Genomic DNA, 19,874 nt, shown 5'->3' with positions numbered 1-19,874 from the left:
TTTTCTAGTATGATTTATTTGATATATGACGGATATACCCACATTTTCTTATGTACCATGAGCAGGCGCATATCACTGCCATGGAGGTTTTTATTATATGTTGTTTTGAGGTTGGAATATGAGAAAGGAAGCGGATGGAAATGAAGGCTTGAAGACATGCTGGAGATGGTTATGAGCCCTTTGAGACGGGGAAGGATGACCGGGGAATGGTAGTGAGGTATGCTCGGAAGGAAGCAAATACACGAGAAAATACTATAGCCAAATTGACCACTCTGACAAGAAAAGAAGCCTCATCTGTGCTTGAATCTTGAAGTGAATTAAATTCACGACTGCATTTTGGTAGTGTTGCGAGTATCGTATACCGTGAGCTACGGCAAAGGTCAGCGGCGGCTGTGGTATGGGGTACATGCGGCCCTGTGCAAAATCACTTAACGCGCGCCACGGCGGGGGCAACGCGTCTACTAAGCTTAACCTCAACGTGCCTTTTCTTTTCCTGCCTTCTGCTGCTCCATAATCCATCTATCTCGACTTGTACAGACCTGCACCGTAATAATCCAGGATTGACGCGCTCTCACCGGATCACCTCTCCTGTCACAAACGCCAGGCCTGATATCTCAGATAAAAGGAACCATAAACCTCTTCTTTTCCGCGGCGATACTGGTCTTCAACCTCCCCCCTTGACCTGGAGAAAATCCTAATAACAGCTTTACGACGCATCTGAACGGCCTCTGGGTGTCCAATTGGTCCTACCGAAGTCTGTTTTGGGTTCTTTTCTTACACATCTGCCACTGAGCCTGAATTTGTGCCGAAGCTTTGCCTTGCCCGGTTTGCTGCTTTCTGCTTGAGAGGGCGGTGCGTGAGAGTGTCGTTTTTTTTTTGAGGGGCTGTATCGGACTTTGGATCGGGCATTTCAAATCCTTCTCTTCTCGCTCTTCCTTTCTCACAACAGCCGATATTTATTGACGAATTCTTCTTCTTTCTTCTTCTTTTACGATATATAAAGGCTTTCTGGGGGGATATACCACTTTTGCTTGTCCTTCTTTTTGGTCGCAGGATTTCTTCACCGGCTTCTCATACGCCACACATTAACCCCAACCAAACCAACTCACTCATCTCATCGCACCACCGTTCATTTCATCTCTCACTAATCTCATTCCTACCTTTCCGAATATACCCCTCTTTCATTATCTAAACGAAAAGGCAAACATGCCTCCTCGCAAATCCGACGTTCGGCCAGCAACTCCTGTTGCCGCTGAGGAGGCATCTCCTCCAGCAAAAGCTCCTCAGGCACAGGATAAGCAGGATAAACAGGAGAAGAAGGACAAGGACAAGGACAAGGGCAAAGGAGGAGAAGACCCAGTAACTATAGAGGTAAAGCTTTCTTTTTCTTACAGTACCATCTCTTTCGATGATCTGCTTCAGACAGATATATGAGATACCTTCTGGCTAACATGCTTTATCAGGACTTGAATCTTCCAAAATCCATCATCACGAGGTTGGCAAAGGGGATTCTGCCCCCGAATACACAGATTCAAGGCAACGCAATCCTGGCGCTGAGCAAGAGCGCTACCGTCTTTATTAGCTATCTAGCTTCACAGTATGTCTTTTACCCAATTGTTGATCTACCCCTACTTGTTGCTTGCTTCTCCGACATTGCCTATAATGTGTGGACTGGGAGCATATTCTTCTTGCATTTGTCATACACCATACATGGTTTCATTCAAGGCATGTGGTGCTAACATAACGGTATTATAGCGCCAATGAAAACACTGTCGCTGCAGGCAAAAAGACCATTCTCCCGGCTGATGTCTTTAAAGCATTGGACGACACTGAGTTTTCATTCTTGAAAGAGCCTCTTGAGGCTGAATTTGCCAGTACGTTCACACAAGTGCCCATCCAGAACAAAGACTTCTTGTCATGATCGACCTTTGCGTTTCATACACACATGAAGACCACTCTCTGTGGATTGTTGCCTCATTCTCCTATCCTCTCTCTAACCTCCTCCCAGAATTCAACGCCATACAAACTGAAAAACGCACCTCTTACCGCCAAAAAGTCCGCGCTTCCGCTTCCAAGCACGGCCCAGGTGACGACACCGACATGGCCGACACAACCATTGCCTCAGAAGCCTCCGCCTCGTCTGGCCCGCGTGCTAAAAAGGCCCGCGTCGACCCTTCTGCCGGTGACGACGAGGAAGTCGATGCCATTGTCAACGAGGACGATGACGTCGACGACGATGATGATGATGAGAATGAGGGTGACGAAGATGCCCAGGATGATGAAGATGATGAAGAAGCTGTTGATGAAGACGATGAGGAAGATGGTGGAGAGGGTGAGGCTAGCGGTGATGAGACGCAGGATGCGTTGGAGGAGAGGAGGAGTAGAGAGGAGGCGGATGAGGCCTTGGAAGGCGATGAGAGTGATTAAGTATGTAGATGGCGTGTATTCGAACAAAAGGATAGAGTCGTGATAAAGCTATTTTTTTCTTTTCTTTCATACCAAACAATGCCATTATCTAACCCGTGATACTACACCAAACTCTGTTGAAATAGGTACCGTAGACCCTAAAATCACGGTTTTAGCATAATACGACACGCTCCGTAGAATCGCGGCACCCCTTCGTTTTCTTCAGGAATTCAACTTTTTCTTAAAAAGTGTTACTGGATCAAATAAAGCAGGAAGGATTGGGATAGACTAGTTTCAGATGTGGCAGAAGCAACGTATTTTAAACACTTGGTGTAATAAGAGAAGTGGGAAAACACAAAGTTTCTTCAAACGCATCGGCATTATATTCCCGTATTCATTCACCAATTCGAACAAGGCAGAATCACAAACGTCACGCCTTGCTCCAATTATTAGTCACGCCGACTTCAGCCAAGACAAACTCAATCAAGTCATCCATATTTATTCCATCAACAGAGCTGAATCAGCAACATTCTACGCAACACCAAAGTATACCCACAAATAAGCCGTCTGAGCAGACATTAAACGAAAGACGAGAGAGCAAACACAGCTATTCCAAGCCCCTGCAAAAATCCGCAGAGGCCAGAGTGCAAATCATCAAGGGAGACCGTCAAGCCCATACAAAAAAAAAACCATAGAAGGAATCTCAATTTCTCTCATCAAGTGTGTTTGACGACTAACGCAAACCAAGTGGTATCAACATCAAACGCGAAACATGCCCCGCCAAAACATTGAGGATTAGCCGTGAAGAGATGCCAAGTAGGAGTTCCCTCCCTTCGTGAATACCGTTACAAAAAACACATAAAATCCCTGTCCAGAGAACACTCTGGACACCTGCTAAGAATTCGGCCGTTAAAAAAATAAAAAAGAGCAAAGATAGACATCAGAGAGCCATAGGCAATAAAAAGGTACAGGGTTCTTGTAAAACCACTGGTCCAAAAGGGTGAAGGCAAGAAGAAGATGGGAGAAAGAAGCGAAGGGGGTAAACAATAAAGAAAAACCAAAAGCAAAGAAATACATCCTACCGACCTCCCTCCGACTCCTTTATCCTACCTGAGCCATACGCTGCGCATCGTTCAAAACGAGCCGCTGACTCAAGAAAGCAAAAAGCCGCTCCAACCAACCTGTATGCTTGGGTATCTGGAATACTGCAGGAGCTCGGTCCCAGAAATAAAAACAAAGCCAACGGAACCAATCAGTTCTCCAAACTAGAACGTGCAGAAAAGAAGAGCTGCAAGCAACGCAGTAACATGTCATGCTTTAACAATATCGACTACTACAGCCTTAGTTAAGCCAACCACTCACAGCGCAATGCCATATCAGAGGTGCATTACTGTTGCTGTTGAGGCGTCCACCACTGTTGAGATTGTTGGTGTTGGCCCGACCATGGTTGAGAGGCTGACTGCGCACTAGGCGTAGTTTGAGGCATGTATTGACGAGGTGTTTGCTCTGCACCATACATGCCCTGACTGGTGCTGTATTGCATGCTTCCCATGCCGGGGAACTGCATGCCCGGCTGCATCTGGCTGGCGCCAGTCTGGCGGAGCTGAGATGCAGGAGACTGGGAAGGATGCTGGGCCTGAGGCTGCGTTGTATAGCTGCTGTAGCTAGTTTGCGGCGTCTGGGGACTCTGAGACCACATCTGGCCCGGCTGTTGATAGCTATATCCAGCCGTTCCAGCGCTGATGCTACCGGTAGACCCTGCAGAAGGTGTTGGTTCGCGGATACTCAGCTTGGTTGTTAAAGGCAAAGGGGCCATACCTCTGATGGGAGCTTGACCGAGCGCGCTTTGCGCACTGATGGACTGGGAGTATGGGGCCGCAGTCATCATCATCTGTGGGCTTTGAGACGAAACAATGCCGGGTTGGGCTATGCCAGCTGCGCTGGTGTGAGGCGAATTCGTTGGCCGGCTAGTGGGAATAGTCGGGTCGGCCGATGCAGCAACGGGCTGTTGGCCGAGGGCGGACTGAGTAGGTTGCTCGTGTGGCCGGCGCCAAATACCCTGAAGGTAGTTGTCGCGCATATCACGTTGCTGGTTCACCGATCGGTTGAAGTCGGCGGCGTGATGGGCCTGCGAATGGATTTCCACCAGAGGGGAGGGCCTGGTCTGATCTTGGTACGGCGGTCCGGTGATCTCCTGTCGGGGGCCGCCCTTGACGATACCGCCGTAGTCCCTGGATCTGCTGTCACTGAGGTCTGGTCCAACCGTTAATGCCGGCATTCTTGTGGCGCTTCCAGGTGCTCCCATCATACCTTGAACGAGGTGAGGCTGAGGCGCACCGGGGTACGGTCCAGGCGTGTTGTTATACACGATTTCCGTATGCGGGTTGCCCAGCAGAACATTGTTCTGCGCTGCTTCGGCGGCCTCTCTGGCCTTGGCGGCTCCAGGTCGCTTCTCTCCAGCGGGATCGGCTTCGGTGAAGCCTTGCTTCCGGGCCTTTGTTTCCCAGTAATCGTCTCGGACTCGGCGGCCGTTTTCAATGACGCGGCTTCCAAATTGTCGGAACATGGACCGGGCGGTAACAATGGCGATCTGCCTCGATCGGTACGAGAAGGGCAAGATCTCCTGCTGGACAAGGTCATCCTTTTCGGCTTGGCTAGCGATAATCTTGTAGAGCGACCTATTCTTATTAAACAAGAGGTACGAGTCTCGGTATCCCAGCACTCGGGCGCATTCGGTGGCCAGCATAAAGAGCTTGTCTCCACGGTTTGGAACCAGGAATGTGCGACACCTGTATTGGCGGTTGCCAAGGAGCTGGCCATTAGGCATCACCTTCTTCTCACCAAACTCGTCCGTCTCACGCGGGATGTACTCGTCGCCCGAAGGGTTGAGCTGGTCAGTGGTATGATCTCGCACCGTGGGCAGCGCTTTGAGGGTCGTCTTGGCCGGCGCGGGCTTAGGAGGCAGCTGCGCCTGAGGAGTCGAGTAGGATGGCGTCGTCTGAGTCGGAATCGCAGGGTTTTGCGATTGAGGCGCTTGAGGCGGCGGGATGGCTTGAGGCACGGGTCCGCCCGGGGCTTGCCCGGGGGCCTCGGAAATGCTTCCTGTCGTTCGGGCCTTCATTGGTCTTATTCGTTTGGGCTGAAGATAGCGATCACCTAGAAAACGAAAGATTTATAGTCAGCGCGCCGTTCTCAAACATGCATGAAGTTATCTAGTCTCGTCGCTTGGTTCTCGTCTCGTCGCTCCAAAGGCCATATGCTTGCGCAGCGTCGCACTGGGCAGGATGTAACATGTCAAGGATATCCGGAGGCCCTGTGAAACGCGGCGCAGGACTCCGGGCTACACAAGATCTTTCGCCGACATACCGTCATCGCCAGGCCGGTGAGAGTCGATAAGGTCCGGAGATCGATTCCGCTTAATACCCCGAGGCGGCGCGCTGAAGATGTCTAGGACGGTCGGCGGGTCAGCATTACGAAGGTGCGTAAAAAAGAGGCTGTAAGAGGCGCGCGAGGCATTGTGAATGCAGTAGGGGAAGGAGATTGCAATGCGCAGCGCAAAACGGCAGATCGCATGGTGATTTTTTTTTTCTTAGAGGCGGCGCGCAGTCAAGATCTGGCGGGGGAGGGGGGCCAACATAAGAGTTGAAGATGGAGGGGCAATGACATTGACAAGAGAATATATGACATGAGGAATGAACAACTCACCAGAGTTGAGGGCAGCGGGATTGATTGTCGCACCGTCGGCGCCTGTTGGTTGTGCGGAGTACATGACAAGAAGATCCAAACAAGCAGCAACGGCGGTGGCGGCAGCGCGGCGATGGCGGCGACGTGTCGTGAAATAGTTGGGCTGGCGAAGTTCCAAGGATGGACGGAGGTGCAGAAGAATGGGCTTGTCCTGCAGGTTGGCTTCCATGGGGGCGTGGATGGGTGTGGCGGGCAGTGGCCGGAGGCGAACCGAAGGAAACCAGCCGGATGGATAGACGGACAGGCAGCAGACGAGAACAGAGCAACGTGGTGTAGTGTAGCCCGAGTGCGGCGCCAGCCCAAGGCGGCTGCTTCAAAGCTCCAGCTCTCAAGGTAATAATAGCTCGAGGCAGAGCAACGAGGCATGCGATGAAGAGCCGGCCATGGCTGCGCAGACAAAACAGGCACAATACACCTTTATTTTCTGCGATGGTTGATATCGCGGGGAGGGGGGCCAGTGGGCTGGATTGGGGGGGTAGAGGCAAGGGAAGGGATAGGAACTTTTCTTGTTCGTCTTGTTACCTTGTATTCAGTCGAGTGCAGTCCAACAAGCTGATGGACGAGGAGCGCGACGCGTGTGCGACAGTAACGATGACGATCGCACCAGGCGGCAGTCAGGAAACACGAGCGGCGACCGACTTTTGTCTGCGGCGTGCGTGCGCGTCTCTGCGAGTCTGTTCTGCAGAGAGGCAATCGGCGATGGTTAGAAGCAGCGCGACTCGAGTCGACTCGGTGGAGACTCGCGAGAGGGCTGAAGAGTTGAGCGCAGCAGTGCAGTGGCAGAAGTACTACTAGTAGTAGCGTAGCGCAGCGAGGCACGACGCAAAACAAACAAAAGCGCAGACAGTCGCGAGGAGCTGGGGGACCTTGTGCCGGATGTGGGCGCGATGTCTGGCGGGAGGTTGTGTGCAAGAAGAGGGAGGGTGGTTTAGGGTGGTTATGGTGGTGGTGGTGGTGGAGATGGAAGAGGAGCTTTGTAATTGACGGGACAGTGGCAGGTAGGTATGTCGTACGTTAGCACGCTTTTCGCACGCTAGAGGTCGCAGAGACTTGCAGAAACAAGAGCGGGCTTGACGGGGCGGGGGAGAGGGAACAAGAAAAAGGCTGGGCCAAGGGTTGAGGGTGCGATGCGATGCTGGATTTTATTTGTGGATGCGCGGATGGAGGGCTGCAAGCGGATGGCGACGAATCATGGTTGGCTGCAAAGACGCAGCGGCTGGAGACTTTTTTTTCTCTTGTAAAAGAGGCGTTGGAGGGGGCGTGGGAGAAGAAAAAAGTAGATGAAGGTGAAGCAAGGGAGGATGAAGTTTGAGGCAAGGCAACCCGGTTCAGCAGAGCATGGACGCAACTTGGTCCAGGTAGATGCCAAGTACTCGCAGGTACGGGGTACTGCAAGTGGCGCTTGTGCGATGCTAGCGGTACCTGTGGCTCAGATCAATGGTTGGATGGATGGATGGATGCTAAAAGGGCGGAATGACAGCACAGATGCAGCACAACGGCTGAAAAGACGAGGATAATATACCGACTTATGTACGAGTAGTCTAGCAATGAATCATGGCTAGATGGAAAGATGGCAAGATGAGCGTCCCGGTTATTTCTGACGAGCCGGGGTTTTGCTGCAGCTCAGCCGTGCGCAGAGTCAGTAGCATCCAAGCACGGGTTTGGGATTCGTCGGTACCAGTAGCATCAAAGAGGAGCATCCCTGCAGCTCGCCATCGTGAGCTGCTAGTACATACGAGTACCACTTATACGACATGCAAGCGTGCGAGGAAGAGTCGTCGTCGTCCGTCCGCAGCAAAAATACCCTGCTGTTTGGAAAGCTGATATTCCCGAGATAGAATACTGTTTGAAAGGTGCTATTAGTAGCAACATACTTGCACAGTATTACTTCCGCCCCCAAGTATAGTATCAAATTCTGGTAAGGTAGTACCCAAGGCAGGTAATACAGTAATAAGCCGGTATGGATTCCATGTTACAACCTGGAATATACCGTAAGGTTCGCTACAGCAGACACAAAGAGACAATAGCCGTGTGCAAGTATAAGCTGATAAGGCGCATCAAATATTGATAATCCATCAATACCCCCGTTAGCCTCCGCTGGTTCGGCCAACCGCTGCCCTGTTCTCCGTAAGGCGTGCAGTCAATGAACTCACTCCAGATATGCAAGCAATGCCCTCGAACCCGGGGCTCCAAAACACCCCTGCTGGCTCGCCATGGCACTCGGCAATAGTGCCTTGTTGGGAACTGCAGCTTCCGTTGATTGATCCTTCAGGTCAGCCTCTCTGCCCGCTTTGCTTCTGCTCATGGGATTTATTAATCTAAGTGAGTTTGGCCCTGTGTTTTACCTGCCCAAATAGATTCCCGGCCTCTGCCTTGATACGACAGCCGCCACGTTCAAAAACCGACACTAGTGGTCTATCCAGTCTGCGCGTCGCTTATTTTAGTTGATGCGTGCGCGCGTGCAGAGTCGCAGCAGCTCGGTCCTAGACAGTGACCGCGTTGAGGGCTAGGAGAGCTAGCAAAGCATAGCAAAGCAAAGCAAGTAAAGCCAAGCTCAGCTAAGGACCAACACTTGAACGGGGCATGGGTCATGTCTTGGCCCGAAAAAGGGGGGATGCTGAAATGGAAAAGAAGAAGAAGCAGAGCAGCAACATCGCAAGAGGATCAAAAGCTGCGACAAAAACTACAACACAAGTGACCGGCCAGGCCCAGGTCCGAAGTTGCATCGCATAGAGGCTAGCTCTGGAGCAAGTCGAGGTGGACAAGAAAGACAAGGGAAGACATGACAAGGAACATGTATCGTACGGAGCAGAGCAGCGGCGAACGCTATGGCCACCCCGGGTGCGTCCGTGCGCCTCCATGCATCGAAGTGATCAGTCATTCCTAGCTCGTGTTGGTCTGCGCCCGGCCTGACGTTATTATGGACCGCGCGGTTCTATTTTCGAAAGCTGATGGCCGTGTTGTGAGAAAGTCCATGGAGTCATCGGTCATGCGTGATGAAGAAAAAAAATTAGTTAGACTTGGCCTCAGACATACTTCGTGGCAAATCGGGCCCAAGTTGCCCCTTGAGTTCATGCCAGATGTGAATCAGTTTGCGCGTACTTACCAGTTTCCAGTTATCGTCTATGTACATCTCCTGCATGGCCCAGTCCTAACCAGCTGCTGCATGATTTGGCCGTCACAGCATTGGCTGGCATGTCGGTGCCGCTAGCTGGGCCAACGACGTCATCTCGGCGTTCTGGGTCGCAGCCCGTCGGAAGCAACAGTCAGTTTCCTGTCCGGCTAGTCAGTATTGGGCAATAAATTGGCTCGATGCCGCCTCCCCATTGGCTCATACGTGGCTCCTGCATGGCGCTGCTTTCACCAACATCCGCATTGGCCATGCGGCCGGATAGAGTTGGCCTGGAGGTGGGGCCTCGCTTTTGGCTGAATGGAGGGAAGGGACCTACGAGGACGGGCGGGATGGAGGGGAAGCCGGCAGGTACTCCCAAGTATCTCATGCGTTGGGTCTACCTGAACCTGGACCTCGACCATGTGCCTCCCCATCACGTCTTTTCCCCGACAGGCTCACGTCTTACTATCCAATGTCTTACGGCCGAGTTGGATAATGATGCAGCGGTAATCTTCTTCGTAATCTCCATCTCAGCTTCTTTCCGGGCCATGAAGACGCCACTTCCGGACGCTGGCTTGTCGCCTTTGTTGCTTGTGGCTTCTCTAAAAGTACATGTAAACCGAGACATGAATCGATTCGAATCAAATAACAAAAGTCAGATGTTGTTAACAAGCCAGAGCCAAAGGCAGACCCCCATTCACAGGTGCAGTAGTACACGTACTGTACGTGCATGGCTTAGTCGATACCAGGGACCTACATTGAGGATGTCTCGTCTGATTCGCTGCCTCGTTCGAGCAATGGCCACCTCGTGCTACATGGTGATGTGATATTTGATATAGCCATAGTCGTATGCCTCGAGAGAAAAAAAAAAAAAAAGGAGGGGCCTGTGATAGATGCTTGCATTTGCATTCCGCGAGCACGAGCAGGCCTCGTTTTTGCTACTAAAGGCTGATATAATCGTTAGTATCCGTATGCTGGATCCCTTGAGTGCTGATGCCGTCATCACCGCTGACAAGGTCTGCCCGAATAAGCCGGTGCTTAAATTCGATCGCACGTGTAACAAGACGGCATCCCGAGGCTGGCATGGGTACCAGTACTACGGTAACTTGGATTTGAAGAGCGATATACGAAGCGAGCTAAGGTCCTACGCTGGTACTCATACTTCAAGGATCCTGCCTGTACCTAGAGGTAGTGCGACTGTAGCACACGCCGTAGGGCCTTGAGCGCCTTCCGCAACTCGATCGGCAGGCCTCCTCTTGCAAGTGCAAGTAAGTGCAAGTGCAAGTAAGTGCAAGTGCAAGCCAGGATTGGCCCAGGGCTGGCAGGCGCTTCCGCCAGTGGGCAGATTCCCAAGGAACGGTACCTTGGATGGAGAACACCATCTCTTATTGTCTATCGCGACATGCCATGTTGTTGGGATTGTTGTCTCTGGATGGCGTTCTGTCAATAACAAGCTTCGAGCAATTCCAGCGCCACGACGCGACCCCAGGCTGCCATGCCATAGCCATGCCATGCTACAGCCATGCCAGACCATCCCCAGAACCACTATTGCGCCCGTGGATTAGAGTTTGCGCCGCGAATCCAGGCTTCCAGAACAGGGCAACAGGAAGCAGAACTCGCCCGTACCGAAACGAACGATACGCATGGTAGTGCCTAAACAGAGTTGATCAACAGGAGAGGATCCACCAACAAATGCCTCAGAACAATCGAAACGCCCAGTCGTCGTCTCTGTTCTTGCGCGCTTCAGCCCCAATGGTCTGGCCACCCCCTCTTTCAGCTCTCCCGTCTACCCTGTCCAGCAAACCGATCACGGCTGTAAAGGCCTAATGGTGTTAGCGGCGGCCGATAGGAAGCTGACCCAAGCCTTTCTCAACAATCCAGACCGATGCCTCACTCAACAAGAGGCGGGAAATATTGAATAGGCAGCAGATGCGTGTCGAGATCCTCTCCCGACCCGAGTCGCACCAGGCGGCGCTTGCCAGGCTCGGCCAATCTCGAAATCTATGTACGAGTGGCAGCAATAGGACGCCATAGTCGGTAGCACTGCACGACAATGCCAATGTGCTACAACTTTGGCGTCTACGCAACACGGCAGCACTAGGTCAACGCTAAGACGCGCGCCGCTCTATCACTGGCCCCAGGTGTTCACAAGGTGATCACACAAACATGGGGACCAGGCCAGGGTCATGGCTGCAAGGGTGGCGGCCTTGCGTGGGCACCTCTGCTCTGAGTGTGTGGTGCGGGAACGATTCGATCGCGCTGACCCCAGACAGGCCAAAAAAGCCCTCCCATGGGCCGTCTCACACAGCCTGACCAACAGCATCGGAACTGCTCGTCCCCCGCAACGGTAGCCCCATGATGGCTGGCATTCCTTGGGACGCCTGTTCCTTTCAGCACCTACCACAGCTTCTACCACCCTCCCTAGAAGAGCAGCATTCTGGGCGTGCATCGCACAGATACCCGCAACCCGGTATCCGCCACGCTATAACGCCCTTTCGCCTACTCTCTGGCCTCTTGCCTTATTCGATTCCATGTCCAGTGGGATCAGCAACCGATTAGACTCTTCCCCTTGAACAGTTTTGTGGATGCTGCTACCACGAGTACTATGCATACTGTACATATGTCTGTCCATAGCCTGGCAAAACTTCCACCTGGACTCCTACATGTCTCCCCCTGCGGATGATATGCTCCGTTCTCAAAGATTACTCCGCCGCTGCCACAAGAACGATATCTGCGGAGCCGAAGTCGTCTGCTGATAATCCACAACCCAATGTGTTCTCCACCTCTGCCGGAATAGCGTCTATTACGACTACAGGACAAGTGCGATCTTGACCTTGCAACCGCGTTAGACGGGGGTGGCAGCTCGTACATACCTGAAGTGGTATTGGCAGCGATTGTTAGATACGGGGTCTAGTTCAACGCTAGGCAAATCCACTCCTCACCTCATCAGTTCTTTGCAACGAAAACGACTCCATTCCAGTGCCCCACCACCACCAGCATCTTCCCGCCGGCTCTAGCGTCGCTCCAACGGCCACTATATCTGCTATGATGGTGCGAGCAGCGCTTCTTGCATCCAGGGCTGGAGACCAAGCTGCCGCGGAGGTGTCCGGTATACTCGCGGCCTGCGATATGGACGTTCGACGCAACGCACTCCAACACTCGTATACCTACTAGGTAATGAGTCATGGAGACTCATGGAGCTGTTGGCCTTTAGCAAGTTCTGTTTTCCGTGCCTACTTCTGCAGAGTTTATTTCAAGGATTTACTGCCGGGAACCGCTCGTACGAAATACCCACAGATTTAATCCTGGCGAAAGGCGAAAAGCTCTTTCTTCGTTACCAGCTTGTCGTCGAATTCATCCATGAGAGGCACATTTCGTTTTTCCAGTTGGTGCTTTCACCAAAGCCATGAGCCAAGTGAGCTCAAGATTGCCTGTACAGGTAAATGTATTTGAATACTTCAAAGGCCATATTGCATTACACACCGACCAGCCCATGGTGGTGGGTTCCTGGTGTCTTCTGAGGTCTTTGAATCTTGCTTGAATGCGCCATGGACCATGCCCCTGTCCCATGCCTCGTGCGCTAGATTAACGATGCGCCATACTCACGGCCTACACACGAAACTAGATTCGAGCAGTCAAAATGTATCGCGCGTTTGCAGGGTCTCGGCACCATGCATCATCTTTACTGCCGCACTCCAAACCCAGGTTGACCGAGTCAGGGGAACCCGCATATCAGAGTCCCATCGACTCTGTCGAGGACGTGGGAATATACATGTTCTCGTCGGCTCATATCTTTACCCGGTGCGGTTACTCTCAGCATGCATGCAAAGGTAGGACAGTGAAAGGCCATGCAGATGGATGCAGCCAAGGATGTTAGGATATGCCACCCCACATCGCACCGAAGCAATCATGACATGAATCTCACGAGCACATGCACCTCTTTTCACCTCGCAACCCGTGGCAGCAAAGTAGCACTAGCTCGAGATTTCTCGTACCAGCCCCCTCCCCTTGTGAATGGGCTTGTGTACCTCATAGACACCACCAACACTCCTTTCCCAGGAAGCCAGGGGTAACACTGCGGATCTATCTAGTGACACACACACCAACGCAAATCCCATTTTGCGATTGCCGACACCTCCAGATCGTCACCTCAGGAGGCCCCTAAGGAGATGGATGGTGCCAGTCTGGCACCGGAGGTTTTTTCTTTTTATTTTCCACCCTGTTTTAAACCCCCCTTCTCTTTCATTGCTTTTCTGGCTTCTTTCCTGCCACTAACATTCTAGCGTCATGATCTGTGAAGCATTGCCCTTGTCGTTGCACAAGCCCTGCCACTATTCGTCTCCTTGACAGCCAATGCTTGTCTGCTAAATTCCTGTTCAGGAACTGGAGGCGTTAATGGAGACCTTGCCGGCAAGGGGTTTTTCTCAAGCAGTCTACTATCATGGACAGCCATCTTCTGGGACGTCATCGTACCGGCACGGTAGGAACGTGCAAATTTGGAACTCGTAACCCCACTTGCTCGCTATAATTGATAGAACATGATGATGTTCGAGAGTCATGTGTAGAGAAAGGGTAAGAATCGAATTAGACGATAAGACATGATTGTCGGGGTATGACGGCTGAGAAAGCCAGCTCTGTTAATGGCCTACAACAGAGGAGCTGCAAATTAGCGTCACCATACCCTGCAATGCAATGCAATGCATGAATTCTCGTTATCAATCACATTATCCTGTGGATAGCGGCTACGTAATTATCTTGGATGCTGGTCATGCTATTACAACAGTTTACTTAAAGTAAGGCATACAAATCAGAAGTGGAAAGCCTTGCTTGCAGGTATGTACGAAGCCTGTAGTCTGCAACCTTGGATCTTTTTTCCCCTTCATCTCCACACCGGCAAATAGTGTTGAGGGCTAACATCTGACCACTGCACTTACAGCTGCGGGTTTAAACATCCTTGTTCTTTCTGGCATCATTTGCATTTTTCGCGATGCTACCCCATCTTCTCACGAGACTCTCAACTTGAAAGAATAGCGTTGATCGAGCCCACATCAGGCAGCGCATCTAGCCATGTGACTGCGGGTCAACAGGTCGGTTGCCAAGGCAAGGATGCATCTCAGAGGTTACCCAGTGTAAGTCTGCCGGCCAGCTTTCCAGCTTTTAACGCCCCGAGAGGGGCAAGCTGTTGATCTCTTGCGAGGCAAGGTGTCCTCCTCTTCTAGCTTCTCGCGCCAGTGGCCGTTGTGGCCTTTGTTATTGGCTGCGAAGCCAGCTAGCATGCATTTCGAGGCCAGCAGAACAGGATAGCCTGCTGCCTTGGCACATGTCGAGCTGTACGAAGTACTGGCAGTGGGATCATGTCTATGCTGCCCCCACTATGAGACGAATATGTCCATACAGCCCATGGTTGACAAGCAGTGACGGGGATCCAATCCGAAAGACCCGTACTATTGGGCTCAGAGACACGACTTTGGAACCCTTCCATCATCTTTGTACCCCTTGGGGTTTTGGCCGGAGAAGGCAAAAAGAGGGCTTTGGTGATCAGCGCCCGCAGCCCTTCCATATGACAATTGGGGCCGTTTAGACTGTACATAGAGCACGGGATCTATTCTTGTTACCCGCTCATGCAAAATTCATTTGCCAGGGACCAGACCACAGGCGCTTACCTGCCTTTAGTTTCACTCAATCCGGCGCTGGCTATCAAATCAGGGCGCCACAACTGACGTCGCGATACACGCTCTGCGACTCTGCCGTATAAACCAAGACTGGTTTCCAAGACTTTACAGATCCACATAGGATTATTCACAGCAATGAAATGGACTAGTCGAGAACGCCGGCGAGTGTTGCGTTGTGGTCCTACATGATGAAAGCGTGCATGAAATAAATGGTCATCTGGCTCTGCTAGTCGAAGTCAAACGCACGCACATGCCCTTGCCCCCATAGCATGGGGGTACGAGGCGAGGCGACGCCTCTTCCTTGCTGTTTAGTGGCTCGCAGTTGACACCAGAGGACCAGACTTTCAACCTTTGTTCAGATCTAGATGAGACGAAAATGACGACTGCGAAGAGACCTATCACCAGAAGCAACAATACAAGGTTGCAAGGCACGTTGTATCCAACACACACCGGTCTTCGTTCTCTGAGGATGGGAGGGGGACACATACGAACCCAATAATCCGGCTTCCACTCCCTTTCGATAAGAACATGGCGCGTCATCCTTGCCAGCCAAATGTTGTACACCGAGAGATGGTAGTATCCGCAAGACCCAACGAGCGGCGGAGATATGCGAAAAGGATCGGCTATACAGACACCGTTTACCATAGCAGTAACATGGACACACTCCTAGAGATGGAGCCGACGGCCTGTTTATGGCTACAGAGCCTCGACGCGTCGCCTCCTGCAGCCATGGTGACAAGTGGTGAAGTACATATGGCCTGGAGCGGTGAAAAAATGTCATGTCTCACCAACATTGAGCTCTTTTTTGACCAACAGTGGATAAAGGGCATATTTCGGGGAATCCAGAGTCATACAAGCAGCAACCTAGGTCCAAGACGGTCCAGTTCTCCGAGGTGATTTTTGCTCCGAGGGGGTACAAGAAACGAGGTCATCAATGGACAGAAGGATCCCTCCTGAGGTGCGGTGCAATCACTGCTTAGTGATAACATACGCTCGGTAACATCGGGGCCAAGTTTTTCCCCGAGCTGCGTTGATAACCTTTGCGTCCTTTTGTTGGGCTCGCCCGGCTAGGGTAAGTGGCAAGTGACATGTTTAGGTAGGTGACATGCTGGAAGTTGAAGTTGCATTCATGACGATTCTTGGCCACTTGCACCTTGAGCCGTCTTGACAAGCGATGGATATCTATTCTAGATTGTTAGATTGACGTATATCGGATAATGCAAGTAGAATATCTCACAACCTGGTAAAAGATTGGAACTTTAGTTTATCCATGATGATTGAATCCGGAGTTGGCTGCTATTCCACGTGTATGGTAGCAGGGCTAATAGTGTTGTATGGATAAGCACCATGGCACAGATGCACGCACTTTTGCAAGTAAATTGAGAGCCCTATTGAATAGAACTCATTTACTTGGTATACTCGAAAGGTATCTTTTCTTGATGGTTCATGATAGAGATGCTGTAAGATTGACGTCCCTTGAGTTTCAGAGGCAGTATGAGATGAGGGCTCACGTGACACTATCGTCGAGCAAGAATCACGTGATGTCGACCACACTTGAGTGAGTTTTGACGGGATAGAATCTTTGTTGACACACCGAGAGATTGAAAAACAAGAATTATTAGAAGCAGCAAATAATAGAATAATTTTCTTTTCAAACTTAGTATTGCAAAAGTCTTGTTATAGCCAAACTTCTCTATCCTTACAATTTGCGGTTTGCTCTTTTACATATCGATAAGGCACCCCACTAGGAACTTCCAGATTCGTAGCGCCTTTGCATCTCACTTTACATCAGCATTTTTTTGACAGGAGTGAAAACTCACACCCAAAAAACACCCAAAGAGACAGCCATCATGACGAGCTTAAAGAGACCTCAGGGGTCTGACCAACTGGCTCAGAACATCTCTAACAAGGTCTATGTCAGGTCGACACGGAGTGGAAAGGTCCAGAAGATTGTCCGCGAGGTCTATTTGAGAACGGACATCCCATGCTCATCGAACCTGTGCAGGGCGTGCTTGAGCCAAGCACCCAGAAATGCAGTGAATGAAGGTAATTATTTCTTTCTATCTCAAGTTATGAAGATGAGAAGTGAGACTAACAGCTTATGATAGCTCTGCCCTTTGTCCTGTCGGCCAGACCGGCTGGTACAAAGTCGTATCCTCAGGGCCACTACCTAGTTCCAGACACAAACGCGCTGCTAAACGCCATGGACTTGTTTGAGCAGAGCTCATCGTTTTACGACGTTATCATCTTGCAGACTGTCTTGGAGGAGCTTAAGAACCGCTCATTGCCGCTCTACAATCGCCTTGTTGGACTGACAAAGAGCGAGGATAAGAGGTTCTACGTTTTCTTTAACGAGTTCCGACTAGAGACGTATATCAATCGCGAAGCCAATGAGACTGTCAATGACAGAAATGACCGTGCAGTTCGACAGGCTGTCAAGTGGTATGGGGAGCACCTGGCTTTAACCAAGGCGGCACAAATCCCGGCGGTTGTTATGCTGAGCGATGATCGGGATAATTTGAGGAAAGCGAAGGCGCAAGGCCTGCACGCGTCTTCGCTAGCGGACTACGTCAGCGAACTAGAAGATGGCGACAGGCTGCTTGACATGATTGCCGAGTCACAGTCTCAAGCCCAAGGTGGATTCAAGCAGGCTTCCCAGCAGCCCCTTTATCCAGAGTACTATACCTCCTCAAGAATGATGACGGGGGTCAAGGCAGGCTTGCTGCATCAGGGAATCTTCAATGTGTCGCCGTATAACTACCTCGAAGGGTCGATCAAGGTGCCTGCTTTCCCGAAGCCTCTGCTTATCCTCGGCCGCGAGAACATTAACCGATCTATTGATGGTGATGTTGTCGTCGTCGAGCTTCTTCCACAAGATCAATGGAAGTCACCATCAACAAAGATCATTGAGGAGGACACAATCACAAAGAACGAAAATGCGGACACAGAAGAGCGTCAAGATTTTGTGTCGGACAAGGAGCGCAAGGCACTTCAGGAGGAGGTGAAGAGGACACAAAAGGCATCAGGGGAGGGCCAACTGCAACCAACAGCCAAGGTTGTGGGCGTGGTGAAGCGCAACTGGCGACAGTACGTCGGTCACATTGATCCCTCAACGGCCAGCAAGGGTCCATCACAAGGTCGTAGACTCGATAGCGTCTTCCTCATCCCCATGGATAAGAAGATCCCCAAGATCCGTCTCCGCACTCGTCAAGTCTCTGAGCTCTTGGGCAAGAGACTGTTGGTCACTGTTGATTCATGGGACAGAGACTCAAGACATCCCGTGGGACATCTGGTTCGCTCCTTGGGAGAGCTTGAGACCAAGGCAGCCGAGACAGAGGCACTACTCCTGGAATGGGACGTCCAGTACCGACCTTTCCCCAAAACGGTGCTTGACTGCCTCCCGAAAGAGGGCCATAACTGGAGGGTGCCCGAGAGCAAGGAGGATCCAGGCTGGAGAGATAGAGAGGACCTTCGCGATCTTCTCATCTGCAGTATTGATCCTCCCGGCTGTCAAGATATCGATGATGCTCTTCACGCCAGGCTATTACCCAACGGTAACTACGAGGTCGGCGTCCACATTGCGGACGTATCGCACTTTGTTAAGCCTGCAAATGCAATGGACACGGAAGCAAGCATTCGTGGCACCACAGTCTACCTGGTTGACAAGCGCATAGACATGCTTCCTATGCTGCTCGGCACCGATCTCTGCTCTCTCAAACCCTATGTTGAGCGTTTTGCGTTTACAGTCATTTGGGAAGTTGATGAGAATGCTGACGTTGTAAACGTCCGTTTTACAAAGTCTGTTATCAAGTCTCGCGAGGCATTCAGCTACGAACAAGCACAGCTTCGAATTGACGATGAGTCGCAGCAGGATGACCTCACAAAAGGCATGCGAATGCTGCTCATGCTGTCAAAGAAGCTCAAGAAGAAGCGTATGGATGCCGGTGCCCTGAGCCTGTCTTCTCCTGAGATCAAGGTGCACATGGAGTCAGAATCCTCGGACCCCATTGACGTTAAGACAAAGGAACTTCTCGACACCAACTCTCTTGTAGAGGAGTTCATGTTGTTCGCCAACGTCAGTGTTGCCGCCAAGATCTACGAGGCGTTTCCTCAAACTGCTATTCTGCGTCGCCACGGTGCCCCTCCTAAGACCAATTTCGACGAGTTGGCCGATCAGCTGCGTATCAAGCGTGGGCTGGAGCTGCGCACCGACTCCAGCAAGGCGTTGGCCGACTCCCTGGACAAGTGTGTCGATGAGAAGGATCCATTCTTCAACACGCTTGTCCGTATCATGGCCACGCGGTGCATGATGAGCGCCGAGTACTTCTGTTCCGGAACGCAGTCATACCCCGAGTTCCGCCACTACGGTCTCGCATCTGAGATTTACACACACTTTACTTCCCCCATTCGTCGATATGCAGATCTTCTTGCGCATAGACAACTTGCCGCGGCTATCGGCTACGAGGCTGTTCATCCCTCTGTCCGCAGCCGTGGTCGCCTCGAGGCAGTGTGCAAGAACATCAACGTCCGCCATCGCAACGCCCAGATGGCCGGCCGAGCTAGCATTGCTTATTACGTCGGTCAGGCTCTCAAGGGCAAGGTTGCTGAGGAGGAGGCCTTTGTCATGAAGATTTTCAGCAACGGATTCGTGGTCCTGGTGCCGCGGTTCGGTATTGAGGGTTTGATTCGGCTGCGTGATTTGGCTGATCCTGAGCCTGAGAGCGAGTATGACGCTGAGACGTATACGCTGACGACAAAGGGCGATAAGGCTGTTAAAGTAGAGCTTTTCCAAAAGGTTGTGGTTAGAGTCCATGATGATAAGGACGAGAGGACGGGTAAGAGGGGCGTCAAGATGGAGTTGGTGAGTGCTTGAAGATAAGTGGACTACGGCATGATATTTTAACGAGATATAATATTTTGAGAAGACATTTCACGAATGT

At 51.4% G+C, this 19,874-nt stretch overlaps 3 protein-coding genes across 3 annotated transcripts; 2 read left to right on the top strand and 1 right to left on the bottom strand.

Annotated features, from left to right (window-relative positions):
* Nucleotides 1-1,206: 1,206 nt before the first annotated feature.
* On the top strand, nucleotides 1,207-2,427 carry T069G_00782 (histone-like transcription factor (CBF/NF-Y) and archaeal histone domain-containing protein; the record flags this gene model as incomplete). The annotated part of the gene is made up of 4 exons (XM_056167992.1): nucleotides 1,207-1,371; nucleotides 1,464-1,597; nucleotides 1,756-1,874; nucleotides 2,009-2,427. 4 exons carry the CDS (start codon nucleotides 1,207-1,209, stop codon nucleotides 2,425-2,427), a joined length of 837 nt encoding a protein of 278 aa, XP_056033308.1.
* A 1,366-nt stretch (nucleotides 2,428-3,793) lies between these two features.
* T069G_00781 (chromatin remodelling complex rsc7/Swp82 subunit domain-containing protein) lies at nucleotides 3,794-6,319 on the bottom strand (the record flags this gene model as incomplete). The annotated part of the gene is made up of 6 exons (XM_056167991.1): nucleotides 3,794-3,872; nucleotides 3,924-4,164; nucleotides 4,225-4,659; nucleotides 4,717-5,562; nucleotides 5,773-5,853; nucleotides 6,112-6,319. 6 exons carry the CDS (start codon nucleotides 6,317-6,319, stop codon nucleotides 3,794-3,796), a joined length of 1,890 nt encoding a protein of 629 aa, XP_056033307.1.
* Nucleotides 6,320-16,784: 10,465 nt separating this feature from the next.
* Nucleotides 16,785-19,807, top strand: T069G_00780 (RNB domain-containing protein; the record flags this gene model as incomplete). The annotated part of the gene is made up of 2 exons (XM_056167990.1): nucleotides 16,785-16,980; nucleotides 17,043-19,807. 2 exons carry the CDS (start codon nucleotides 16,785-16,787, stop codon nucleotides 19,805-19,807), a joined length of 2,961 nt encoding a protein of 986 aa, XP_056033306.1.
* Between the last annotated feature and the right edge of the window lie 67 nt (nucleotides 19,808-19,874).

The sequence above is a fragment of the Trichoderma breve genome, chromosome 1, assembly GCF_028502605.1.
Source record: "Trichoderma breve strain T069 chromosome 1, whole genome shotgun sequence".
Classification (NCBI taxonomy): Eukaryota; Fungi; Ascomycota; class Sordariomycetes; order Hypocreales; family Hypocreaceae; genus Trichoderma; species Trichoderma breve.
Note: the sequence above shows the minus strand (reverse complement) of the source record. Positions and strands in the feature narration are given on the sequence as shown.